The sequence below is a fragment of the Lutjanus erythropterus genome, chromosome 12, assembly GCF_056507025.1.
Source record: "Lutjanus erythropterus isolate fLutEry1 chromosome 12, fLutEry1.hap2, whole genome shotgun sequence".
NCBI lineage: Eukaryota > Metazoa > Chordata > Actinopteri > Lutjaniformes > Lutjanidae > Lutjanus > Lutjanus erythropterus.
The window spans coordinates 34,597,214-34,610,893 of record NC_139328.1 but is presented as its reverse complement, the minus strand read 5'-3'; the positions used below and the strand labels follow the sequence as shown (position 1 = coordinate 34,610,893).

The window sequence follows — 13,680 nt, the reverse complement described above, 5'->3', positions numbered from 1 at the left end:
TACAGGCTCTTTCTCTGTCATTAGGGACTCCACATGGGTCCCAGTCTTCTAATCTTTCCCCCGGCCAGGTTCCTTTTATTCAGCATTGAAAGCTTTATCACCTGAGTGTCAAACAGCTGGAGGAAACCCTGAGTGCAGAGCAAATATTTGAAGTCATATGGACTACTTGAATTATCCTGTGTATCTATCCAAAGGGCAGAAGCAGTGTGTTTAAAGTACAGCTTCACCCCCAGGTCTGAGCTGAACTGAAATGCTAAAAAGTCCCAAAGGTTGACTCTCTGTCAGCATCGGCCTTGTCATCTCTTTATCTATCAATGATTGTATTAAATAATGTTCCCTGTCGTAGCTGACAAGATCATACATACACTTTACTTCACACATAACTATGTCACTTTGCTTTTGAATTGCTATTGTCTGTTGTAATTGTATTTGTATTGTTTTGTAATTGTGAGGGTTGATTTATTTTCTCATTCTGTTCTTCTTTTACTTTGAATGATTTATATCCTGTCCTTGCACTGCTATAACACCATTGTTTCCTGTCTGGGGACAAATAAAGAATCTCATCTTCTCTCATCTCGTCTCATCTCCTTTCCTCTCATTTCATCTTGTCTTGTTTCATCTCATCTCATCTCCTTACATTTTGTCTCGTCTTGTCTCATCTGCTTGCATCTCATCTCATCTCATCTCATCTCATCTCATCTCATCTCATCTCACTCATCTCATCTCCTCTCCTTGCATTTCATCATGTCTCGTCTCGTCTCATGTTCTTGCATCTCATCTCATCTCGCCTCCTCTCATCTCATCTCGTCTCATCTCATTTCATCTTGTCTCATCTCATCTTGTCTCCTTGCATCTCATCTCAGTTCATCTCGTCTTGTCCCGTCTCATCTTGTCTCATCTCATCTCATCTCCTCTCATCTCATCTTGTCTCCTCTCATTTTATCTTGTCTTGTCTCATCTCCTTGCATTTTGTCTTGTCTCGTCTCATCTCATCTTCTTGCATCTCATCTCATCTTGTCTTATCTCATTTCATCTCATCTCATCGCATCTTGAGTTGAGTCATCTAGTCTTGTCTTGTCATCTCATTATATCTTGTCTGACACATTTTATGTAGGGACCAGACTTTGTCCAAACACCGCACCCCCTCGATGTGATACAGAGCTGTGACCTTGTTTGGCGTCTAAAATGAAACCTTCCCTCTTTTGTCTGTGCAGATTGAGGAGTTTCGGAGGCTGCGGTCCCACATCAAAGGGGCGGACCTGTTAGAAGGGAATGATGGGTTGTTGGGGGACAACTTCCGTCCCACCCAGCCGCTCAGTGACCGGACGGTTCGTGCTGCCTTTCAGTGACTCTCACCCTCCACTGCTGACTCAGACAAACTGGGACCTACAGATACAAGTTTAGAAGGTAACAGTGTTACAATGAGTCCTGCTTTGTCCTGCATTGACATCCAGAAAATTACATCAGTGGCAAACCGTGACTGTTAGAGCTGGGACTTTAGTTTGGCCAGAGGTTAGCCAGACACACCAACACGGCAAAAGATTTTGCAAGAAATAAACGGCAGGCAGTCAGGAAGCCTGTGACAACAGCATGTGTCTGTAATGTGTAGATGTCACATGTACATGCAATTTCAGTCACCAAAATAATACATTCCTGTGCAGATACTCCACTGTGCTGCTAAAGCCAGCCTTGAGAAAGGAAGCGCTATCAAGCTAACCACCTAGCCACAGCATCGGTCTCATCTACTTCTTTTCTAGACTACAAACAAGATAGCGCTGTTCTTCAAGAAGGCCTAAGGCAGGGGTCAGCAACCTGTGGCTCTTTTGCCCTTTTTCAGTGGCTCCTTGTGGCTCTGACCAGAAAAAGTTATTAGAATAACAGTTCTTTTAATTTTCTATATACTTCTTGTTGGTTTATAGTGATTCTCAACATTCTTCAGTTGTAGAAGAAGTTTTATTATTTCGTTAAATAAAATGTGCAGCATAGCCCATACTTGCCAACCTTGAGCCTGCATAAATAGGGAGCATTTCTAAATTAATCTGGTGACTAAAAGAATAAAAATAATGTAATAAATAATGTACATATTTTTGCAAACAGATGTTTGCAGATGAGTGTGAAAATTTGTCATAAATTGGGGGAAGTACGTGAGAACTGTGATCTGTGGAAGAAACTGGGAGAGGGCTATGAAAAATAGTCTCTCAGGAAAACTGGAGTCGGTAAATATGTTATAGCCTTTTTCCTGTAAATTTTGCCGTTGGCTCCTCTTGAGTCTCCCCACACAAGCTATGGATGCCAAATCCCAAAAAACATCTCAGTGGAAAATAAAGAATTTAAGAGAGAACTTTTGTCCAAAAATGGTTCTTTTTGATAGTAAAGATTGCAGACCTCTGGCCTATGGGGATCATTTTTAGTCCCACCCACTGTAAATCAAGATGTAATTGGTTAATTCACCTGTCAATTTTTCAACAAACACTCAGTCTGTGGCCTTCTGTCTCAGTGACAAATCCTGACCAATGAGTGAGCCACCTCTAACCTTTCTCTGCCTAGAGACAACGACAAAAAAAAATCTGATTGGATAATTCTATTTGACTGTTTTTAGAAAAGTAACCCTTTAATTTCTGAAGTGACCTTGATAGAAATAGAGGTTAAAATTAGAATTAGAAGAGAGCCTAAAAATTAAATGAAGAAATCAAATATAATATATTTAAATATAACATTTGAAATGCTGATATGTTTGGCCTTTTCTACTTCTCTGAAGGCCCCAAAGGTTCCCCTCTGCATTATGTGTCGGTGGAGTAGTGGGTGCATCTATGACAAAAAAGTAAGAAGTAAAATGCGTAAATGTTCTTTATTCTCTGTATTTTTAGTTAGTTCAGCACATTTCCCCGCAAGGGACAGACTTTAAATGGAAGTAGGCATGCTGTCCCTGAGGTATCCGGGTCCTCTGAAACTACAGTGTAATGTAGTGGATCAAGCCCTGGAAGAACTAACCCAGTTCAGTTACTAATCTGAGTCTAGCCTATATACAGTGTGCAGTGTATGGAGGGGTCCCAGATTTAGCTCAGCAGCACTGCGGCAGGAGGACAGGGCCAAACTTTTGGAGCTCAGAGGGGACGAGGAGGCTAAAACAAGACAGAAGAGACTTCTAGACTGAAGGTCCTGCTTTGAACTAATGAGGACACAGGCCAGTGTATTAAGTTTAGGGAATATAAACTTTTTGTGTTTATTTCTACATGTCAGCATGTTAAAATTAGGAATTTTGGTGCATCTCTTTAATAGCCATCCGTCCACTTTGGTACACAACATAATGTCAGGAACAGGAGGAACTGTATAATTTTGTAAATGATCTAATTTGACCCTGGTGTATCATCAGTAGACATTTATGTCATACTATACGTCATAGAGTGGCCAAAAAAGTGGCCAAAATCAAAGCAGTAACAGCAGAGGTATCCTGACTCTTTTCTAACTGGTAAAAGCTCATGTGTTTCTTCTGGAATTTTTATATTAAATCATTTCAATATTTTCTGGCAAATAACTTACGCTTAATGTTGAAAAACGGAACTATGATGTAGGGCTGCGACTAGCCATTACTTTCATTATCAATTAATCTATCGATTAGTTTCTCAATTAATCTATTAGTTGTCTGGTCCATAAAATGTTAGAAAACAGTGAAAAATGTTGATCAGAGCTCTCAAATGTCCCAAAAATATTCTGTATACTGTTATATGAAAAGCTGGAATCAGAGAATTGAAATATTTTATTCAAAATGACTTAAAGCATTAATTAATTGATTATCAAAATAGTTAGTGATCAATTTAATAGCAGATTAATTATTGATTAATCGTTGCAGCTCTATGTATGACTCTAGTAGAGGCTTGAAATCATACGTCACCCTGCAAGCTCACATAGGTGCACTGTCATGCCTCTTTGTCACCCTTGACCCTTTAGTTGCTCCCTGCAGTGATGTGACATGAACTGGAGAGTAAAACACCCACAAGCTAATTATGATTTGTGATTTTGGGTTCACATCACATAAGTAAAACTTGACTTGACTGGATCGTGCACCACGCTTCAGCAATAACCCCGTCTTGCCTCCGTGGGCCAGGAAATCCTGCAGGGGTGCAGTGCTAGCTAGTTAACTGGGAATGTAGCTTGTTAGTCGCTGAGCATCCAGCATGGCAGCTAACATCTAGTCAGCTGTTTATGTACGGTTGAAGTCGACACTGTCCTCCCTCACTTTGTTGAGGGTGGGTGGCTCTCTCAGGGGACGTACGAGGAGGCTGGAGGAGAGTGGAAATTGGATGCTGCCTTGGAATTTGAGGGGAAGAGAGAGTGACCCCCTTCTGACTATCCAGCTTGGCAGCTAACAGTGGAAATAAAGGGAAAAAACAGCTCACCCTCAAGTCGCTTCCTCTCTGGCGGGGTAATGTTAGTGGTATGACCCCCATTGGTTGTCTACAGGTATCCTGGAGTGCACTGTGGGCAAAGTGAACAAAGGGAGCGTTGACTTAACCAGAGAGATATAAAAAACAATTAACAAAGGGGCATGTGGAGGAGGCTGGGGAAGAGCAGCTGCTCATTCACTTCATCTGCGAGGGGGAGAAAGAGAGCCACCCTGTCCAGGTGTGGTTCCTTTAACTGTCATCAAGGTCCTCGTGTACATGTGAAGGACAATCTTCCACTCATAGCTTATGTTAAAGTCACCGCTGTTTGAAAACCTTCCCTAGAGCCAAAGAAGACATTAAACAGCAGTTTTCATGTGTAAACTTGAACTTCATTTGTAAAATCTGTGGAGTGCTTCTTTAAATAAATGACCCCTTTCCTGAGAAGATCAGTGACCTCATTACCACAGAGGAAAATCCTGCAACTGAGTGTTTTCTTGCAGTCCTGGTATTTTAGGAGTCATGATCACATAATGACTTCAGCAGTCATTCAGTTTTCTGTTTTTCTGTTTCATTGAATCATTGCTGTTTCACTGGATACAGATATTTTTTGCAGTTCACAGTGTTAAGACTCTGAAGGTCGAGGCGAACAGCACAGAAGTTATTTTACAGAGCGACACTCTTCAGGGTTTTTCGTGAAGAGCGGCTTGATATAGCTTATATACTGTAGCCCTGTGATACCATGGACTGGCAGCGACGATCTGAACTGACTTCACTGTAGCTCTTATCCAGGGACGGAGAGATGAGAGGGAGAACAGAGTGAGAGTGGAAGTGTGTTGAGAGGAGGGAGGTAAAGGGGTACTGTGGCGAAGGGAGGCGAGAACGCCAGAGGGATGAAAGAGGAGGAGACAGAGGGACGGCAGGGAATGAAAGGAGAGGAGGAACAGAGGACTGTTGTTTATAGTGTAAACGGATACTGATCTCCAGCACAAATCCACCTGAGAAAAGACCTGTGAGTGAGGGAAGAAGTGGAGGAGAGAGGAGACTGGCTGAGTGGAAATCAGACAGAAAACTAGCGTGAAAGAAGTGTGCAGGTGACATATAGTGACAAGTAAAAGTCTGCTGCTCAAGATCATTATCGCTTTTTCTCTTCTTTTTTTTTCACACTGCCAAAAGATACTGCTACCTGCATGAATCTGCTGTCACCTGCATATACAGTGTGAGAATATGAGATATAACTGGCTATCACCTGCTGAAAAGAGCAAATGTTGTTGTGGAAATAAAGATCCTGCTACCATGCCCACAGGCAGTGAGCATTATTTGAGTATTAGTTACTTTTTAACCGGTCAATAGCAGCATTCAATCAAAGGGGTTTCTATTTTTCTAAAAGGCTGCAGATTTTGGGCTTGAACCTTAACCAGTGAAAGGCTAACTATAAATTAAACAGAAAAAAAGTTAGGTAGAAAACACTTTTTTGCGCCGAGTGGAGGAAAAGGTGAGCAGTAAAGTTATTGGTCTGGCAGTAAATGTACAGTGACAGCGCTATAAATTCACAATTTCTGTTTGGGTTTGTCTGTGAATAAAAGCTGCAGCTTCTCAAGACCAAAACAGGACCCCTGTGTATGTTTTTTCACCAGCTCCGCCTACGTTGAGGAAGTACTACAGTACAGTGGAGTACAGTCAAGCCATTTAGCTGTTTTACAAAAGTTTTACACAGATACCGTAGACACCCAACCCTACTGCACAGAGTGCTGCATGCCTGTTTATTCAAACGTTATTAATATTGAACGTTTTGTGTCCAAATTACACCAAATTCCACACAGCACGTTCTTGGGTCTGCAGAAATACACCCGCCATGTGTGAAGTAGATCGCTTGAATGTTTCTTAAGATATTCAAAAGACAGCCAGACAGAGATTTCTTTGTACAAAGTTTCATGGTATCTAATACTTGTTTAAACATTTCAGTGTGGACCAAAGTAGTTGACGGTCAAACTAGCAGACAGATCCACCACCACTGCCATCCTTAGAGCTACACATGTGAAGCTGTGAAGCTGGACAATGCATGTGGGGGTCATGTTAATGTTGGCGGAGCTTTGCAGATCTCTGCATCTGGCAGTTGCGGTGACATTGCAGCAGGTGCTTCACAATCTGTTGCTTGGTGGAGGGTCTGCACTTCTTCTAGTTTTTACTTTCATTTTTGTTTTTCCAATATAACAAAAGTACTGGAGAAGTCCCTTGAGGAATTTCACTTTCGTATTCTTAAAAAAATAAGTCAGTCCTCTAGAATAATCTGAATAAGTGCATAACCAGGTTAATATACTGTAGCTTGAGACAATTCATATTAATAAGTCATTTTTCTGTCAGTCTGAATGGCAAATTGCAAATTAGGATTTATATGAAGCTTCAGTGGTATACTCCTGTGACTGATGGCTGCTGGTCATTATTGTGCCCACCAGGTCAGGGTTTGAACAGCCCTGCAGATGGAAATATCATCAAGTCTTACAGCGCAGCTTGATCACTTCTCTCTGGAGGAGCTTTGTTGCAGTTTTTTCAGTCTGAAGGAGGTGGAAAAGTTGTAAAACTACTAATTTAATGTGGCGGACAGAAACACAGGAGCAATAAAAAGTTCCCTTTCTCTCCTCTCCACGTTCCCCTCTTCCTGAAGTTTTACAGCACATCTGGTTTCCCTTTTCTTTTAATCTGATCCATATTTCTCTTCTTTACAGGAGAGAAGAAAGAAGAGGTGTGAAGACAGGAGCGGAAACAGAGACGGAAAGGCAAAGTTGATGTGGTGGTAGATCAGCTGCAGACTGAAGGCGGACAAAGAAACTATTGATGTGTGTGAGTGTGTGTTTGTAGGTGTGTCCTTTTCAGCCTTTTCTCCCCCTTTCATTCTGACTGTATATACGAGTGTAACATCCTCCCTGTGCCTGTGTGACACTGTAGGCATGTCTCGAGTATTATTGTGCTTGTGTGTGCGTCTGTGTGTGTGTTTGTGTCCCGATTAGATGATAGGAGGCTTTACAACCAGCCCGTCTCTGCTGTCAAAACAAGAGGAAACATGAACCACACATGTACCCGCACACACACACACACACACACACACACACACACACACACACACACACACACACACACACACACAAAGCTTCACAGACTCAACATACACACATTTGCTGCATCCACACTTTGTGCACCAGAGGTTTGTCATTATACTGGACAAATTCAACACATAATTTACAAGCTGTGCTGTTATATTTTCTTTTGAATCAACTGAAGTCAATATTAAAGGGAAATATCTTAAAGGGACAGTTCACCCCAAGTGCAGTTCCCACATGAACCTGCTCACAACAAGGTCTGTGGATTATCTTGAGTAACCAAGTCATGATTTTTTAATTTTTCAAATGTATTTTTTCGGTGCTTGCAGCACCACAAGCTGAGTGCCATTTAGTCCCATTATGCTGGAGAGAAGGCAGACATCTCTACAGCTGATAGCTACAAAACTCTGCAACTCACAACAAAGAATCCAGGTGGATAAATAGCACTACAGGAGAGGGGAAAAATAAGAATTTTTGATTTTGGGGTGAACTGTCCTTTTAAAATCAACAGAACCAGCCGCTATTACTGTGGTAGCATCTCACTGGTATAAACCATCATATAAAATATATTTCAACAATTTAACATTTTAAGAATTTTGTCAACGGATACTGTAGAACCTGTTAAATGCTGAACATATGGTAATCAATGCACTCAAAATAAAGGTTATATACAAAACTTTTCAATGAAATTTAGTCTAGTTTCTTTTTCTAGGCTGCTGTCAGTCAGCCTGTTCCTGTTCCAGGTTGTCATTTTTTGTCTCATCCTTCTGCATTTCATACTGACGCAAAAGCTCCCCTTTAGCATCAGTATGGGATGCTGCCAGAAAGCCTATTTAAGATGGTATATGGTCACAGTTTGGCTAGGTTATATTACAAGATTACGGTTTGGGTTAAAACCAGGAACAGTTCACACCAAAAGCAATCCATCCATCTAAATTTTTTTGTGTGAGTTGCAGAGTTTATGAGATAAATGGGACTCAGCTTGTGGTGCTCAAAGCACCCAAAAATACATTTGAAAAACTCAACAGCAGTTTCTCTTTCCAAAACACATGACCTGGTTACTCAAGATAATCCACGGACCTTGTTGTGGTTGCAGTTTCATATAGGAACTTTCTTTCTGTGGTAGACTCTAGCGGAGCTACTTTAGAATCTACCAGAATGAAAGTAGTTCCTACATGAAACTGCTGGTCATGATTTCTGGAAAGAGATATTGTAGTGTTTTTCAGATGTATTTTTGGTGCACCACAGGCTGTGTTTAATTTAGTCCCATTATAACTGAGAGAAGATAGACTTACAACAACAACAACAAAAATCTAGATGAATAAACAGCACAAATGCCCAGAGGGAAAATACACAGTTTTGATGTTGAAGTAAACTATCTTTAAAACTTAAGCTAACATTGACATTTGGTTTCGTACGGGACACAAACACCTCTATGTTTGACCGTCCCAATAAGGACGCTACATTGTAAAACTGTATGAGAGGTCGAGGGATGTGACAAAACAAAATTTGAAGACCTGGGAATGAGAACGGGCTGTTATCAGCTGCTCCAACAACAAATGTAGTCTTTAAAAGGTAAACGCCACAATGCTAAATTCATGAATATTTTAAATCTCTTTTCTTATTAAATCCTCGTGTTTCTGTCGTATAAGATGTTTGTGCCCCTGCTTTTTCCTTGCTAAATTTTATTAAATGGTGCATATATTCTGATCATAAAGCAAAGAATGATGGAGTTTAATGATTCAAATCATGAGATATCATCTACACTGCAGTGGCTGGACAGTAGAGTTATTTATTTATTTTTTTCAAAGTCTTGTTCAGTGTTTTCTGTGCCACCGCAGTTATGGTGGAGGTGGTTGAGAGGGCATCATGTCTGCTCTGTTTGCTGTGTAATGTCCAGCTTTAAGTCAGCCTATAATGGAATATAAATAGGAGTATAGCGGTAATGAGTTGGAGGTTGAGTTTACATCGATTTCCATCTATTAGAGTGCATCATATGGTCTAATACTGACATTTTAATGAGTACATTAAGACTGTTTCGATTATATTCTGGTGTTGGAGTGGAGCATTCAGAAGTGTGTGAGCGCTCATCTAACATTCACTCAACACATTTAGTTAACCAAACCCACATTAGGCCCACATAAATTCTGGGTAATGATGTCTATTAAACTATCAAATGTACAAACTCTCCCTGCTTGAGTCAGTCAGTTATCAAACTGAAAGAACTAATATGCATCAACATCAAGGAAATTCAATCCATGTGCTGCTTGAGATTTTTATTATTAATGTTACAGAGAATCAGGTCCTCTCGATATTTCTCTGTTCAAACTGTGTGAAAATGCAGATTGAAACTACAGACTACATGTTGAATAGTACGGTCCATATCAGGGGTCTGCAACCTGCAGCTCCGGAGCTGCACGTAGCCCCTAGATTTTTGGGGTTTGAGCCTAAATAAAATTTCTTAAAGTCCTAATCTTTTGTTGAGATTATTAATTTTTCTAAACTAATCTGTGAGTTCTAGGAATTCAAAAAATGTATTTAAAAATTAGAGGGTAAACTCATTTATGTGAAAGTGAATGATCAAATTTAATTAATTTAATTTTCAGGCACCAAAATAATCTGGTTCACAGCTCACTTTGACCAATTTTTGAAATACATCTTTTTCTTACTTTCTAAACTCAAAGATTCAAGTCTATCTAAAGAAGAAACATAAATTTTATAGGTTGGTAAAAAATTATTTAAAGTTTATTTCAAAACGTAAGTTTGAGTTCAAAACTCAAACATCTATTGACATTTTGAGTTGTCTCAGTTATTTTTTACAGTTCAAAGGGAGTTTTATATTCTCCAACTGTAAAAACATGTAGCCTATACTAGAATTTAAAAAAGTTTTAATATTTCGTCAACTAATAGTCTCCGTCTAAAGCTTCGTGCCTTTTCCTCTACAGTTTGTTGTCTTCTTGAGTCTCCATCAGCTTGCTATGGATGCCAAATCAAGAAAACAGAAAAGTCTTTGGGGGAAAGACAGAATTTCTTATTTGCAGCTCCAGACAGATTTTCTTTTTCTTTTTTTCTTCTTCCCCCAAAAATGATTGTGAAGGTTGCAGACCCCTGATCTGGTATTTATAGTGGCTTTATCCTTTTGGACCCTTAACTCCCCCCCAGATTCTCCATGGAAAGTGTTGATTACGTTGTATTTTCTATAAATAAAAATGGTCAAATACAGACGATCTTCAGAAAATGTGGACAATTATCAGCTTCAAGCCCCATTAACATCAGTAGAACACTACTCTTTGGAAGGATTACAAGGACTGCTTTTAAGTGTGTGTACCCCATTTGCACCTAGCATTAAAATGCAACCTGTATCTGGATGCTGTGCCAAACACAATGGAATCAGAATGTGATCGGCTCTCAAATGTAAATCATGCAGTATGAATACATTCTTACGAAAAAAAATGGGCTCCAGGAAACTAATCAAACGCTACAAATAGCAGCAGCAGCTAGCGAGTCTTCCCTCGCAAAAAGGGATTTAATTATGAAGGACATCCTTTTGTAGCATTGCTTTCCATGACCTGAGCTGCACCGTGCCTCTTGACAGCCCCCCCACCCCCACCAGCTAATTTGCATATGGACAGTTGATCACAGGGCACAGTCAGAACAGATGTCATTATCCAGATAATGTACTCAGACACAGATCACATGTTAATAGCAGGTGTTAATGGGGCCTGGTGTGTGTGTTTGTGTTTGTGTGTGTGTGTGTGTGTGTGTGTGTGTGTGTGTGTGTAGAGTCATTAAAAGTACTGTGTAACAAACTGAGCTGAAATAAACTGTGAGAACTGATGACTGTTACTGTAAAGCAACAATAAACTACAACACTGACTTACTAATACCCTGAACTGAAATGGTGATTTTTTTTCTACTTTGTAAACAGTAAATTGAAGTATTGTCTGTGTAGCCTGATGTATGTACAGTTATACTGTATAGATCTGTGTTCAAAAACTATTAAAAACACATACATGAGCCACACTGTTGCACTGGGTGACATGTTCCTTCATTACCAGGAACAGTTTTGACTCAATCCAACACACACTGTCCTGCTACCCCAAATACTCACTAGAGCACCAAATGCGAATTAATCCGCCACTGAAAATAGTGCCAGACAAATGCATTATTTTCTCTTGTTTGAGTAACATTTGGTACAAACTACAGTTAGCAACTTTTTTTTTTTTAGAAAACTACCGAGCCGTTTTACAAAATGAAATTGTCTGTGAGTTGTTTTTAATCTTTAAAGGGATAGTTCACCCCAAAATCAAAAATACATATTTTTCCTCTGGCCTGTAGTGCTGTTTATCCATCTAGATAATTTTGGTGTGAGCTGCAGAGTTTTGGAAATATTGGCCATAAAGATGTCTGCCTTCTCTTCAACATAATGGGACTAAATGGTGCTCGGCTTGTGTGTCCAGAGCACCAAATATGCATTTGAAAAATTAAAAACCAGTGTCTCTTTCTAAAAATGATGACTTGGTTACTCAAGATAACTCACAGACCTTATTGGACCAGTTTCAGGAACTACTGTCTTTCTAGGAGAATGAAAGTAGTTCAGGTAGATTCTACTGCAGTTCACACCAAAGTTATCTAGATGGATAAACAGGTGAGGGGAAAAACGTGTATTTTAGATTCTGGGGTGATCTGTCCCTTTAGATATTCATATCTAAAGTGGAAACCAGTGTGCTTGGCGGAACAGACACGATAGGGAAGTCAGGAAGCACTGAGAGACTAATCCATTGTTAGTTTGATTTTTCCACAGAATTACTTGTCAAAGAAGAAAAATACAGACTAACACCAGCTTTATCCTTTGAGTAAATACGGAGGATTAGCTGGTTTGAAAACATGTTCTGTTCAGTCACCTCTGTCTGGCCGAGTAAATCAAACGCACCTCAGGCTTGTTCAAATATTTGAAGCCAAAGTCAGGTGGATGTTTCAAGGTGTGGTTGTTTGGTGTCATGTCAGGACGACTCAGGCTGCTGTTTACTCTGTTTATGTACCAGGACAAAGTTAGTGTTTTATTACAGTCGCCTGTCGGTATCAGATGTCCTCTGCTCTGTTGTGTTTGAAAAGACGATTCAGAAGTACAACAGACAGACAAGTCTCAGGACTTCACTCACAATTTTACAGTACTGTATATGTGTACCTTCTCATATCATGTATGTCAATGTAGAGTGAGACAGTATCCATACTTAAAAACACTTTTAGGCTTTCTGTTGAGCCAAAACCCACCAGCATAAAACATCAAGCCGCAGCCTTTCCAGCATGTTCATCTTGGTCAAACTAGCTGTTTACTTTGTATCATTACTGTAAACAAATGTACTGTTATTGTTACTAAATACAACAGTCATTCATAATTGTAATGTACTGAAAATCAAGCCATCTGTTTTTTCTTGCTGCCACACCCAATGAATACATCGTCTTTTCAGATATTACCCACCCGGCATCATTTCTTTCAAATCTGGTCGGCCTTTATTTAGCCCAAAAATCGTCTGATTTGTTCCAAATTTAGCCCAAAAATAGACTTTCAAAACTGGGCCGTGTTTGGTCCATCCAGTTTGATCCATATTTAGCCCAAAATTAAAAGTTGAAAATTGGGCTATGTTTGGTCCAACCATGTTCGTCCACATTGAGCCCAAAAACAGTCTTCGAAAACTGGGCCGTGTCTGGTCCATATGATTTGGTCCAACTGTTGCCCAAAAATTTGGCCATGTGTTAAGTATGTTAATGTAGAGAGAGACAGCGTCCATACTTGGTCCAAATGTAGGCCAAATATAGACGTTGAAAATTGAACCATATTCGGTCCGTCTGGTTTGGTCCACATTTAGCTGAAAAAATTAGAAGTTCAAAATTGGGCCATGTTTGGACTGGCTGAGTTGGTCCACATCTAGTCCAAAAATAGTCCTCAAAAACTGGGCCGTGTTTGGACCATATGATTTGGTCCAAATGTAGCCAAAAAATAGACGTTGAAAATTGAACCGTGTTTGGTCCGTCCAATTTGGTCCACATTTAGCCCCGAATTAGACATTGAAAATTGGGCTGCATTTGGTCTGTCCACTTTGGTCCAAATGTAGCCCACAATTTCGGCCATATTTAAAGTATGTTACTGTAGAGTGAGGAAGTATTCATACTTAAAAATGTTCGGGCTTTCATGTTGA

The 13,680-nt window shown here is 39.9% G+C and overlaps 1 protein-coding gene across 1 annotated transcript in view; it reads left to right on the top strand.

Annotated features, from left to right (window-relative positions):
- Nucleotides 1-7,769, top strand: part of ca8 (carbonic anhydrase 8 (inactive)) — a 30,309-nt gene extending 22,540 nt beyond the window's left edge. Inside the window, exons 8-9 of the mRNA XM_084733030.1 lie at nucleotides 1,215-1,407; nucleotides 7,109-7,769. Coding sequence (XP_084589156.1) covers nucleotides 1,215-1,349 — 135 coding nt within the window. The 3' untranslated portion in view covers nucleotides 1,350-1,407; nucleotides 7,109-7,769. The remainder of the gene's footprint in view (nucleotides 1-1,214; nucleotides 1,408-7,108) is intronic.
- The last annotated feature ends 5,911 nt before the right edge of the window (nucleotides 7,770-13,680 follow it).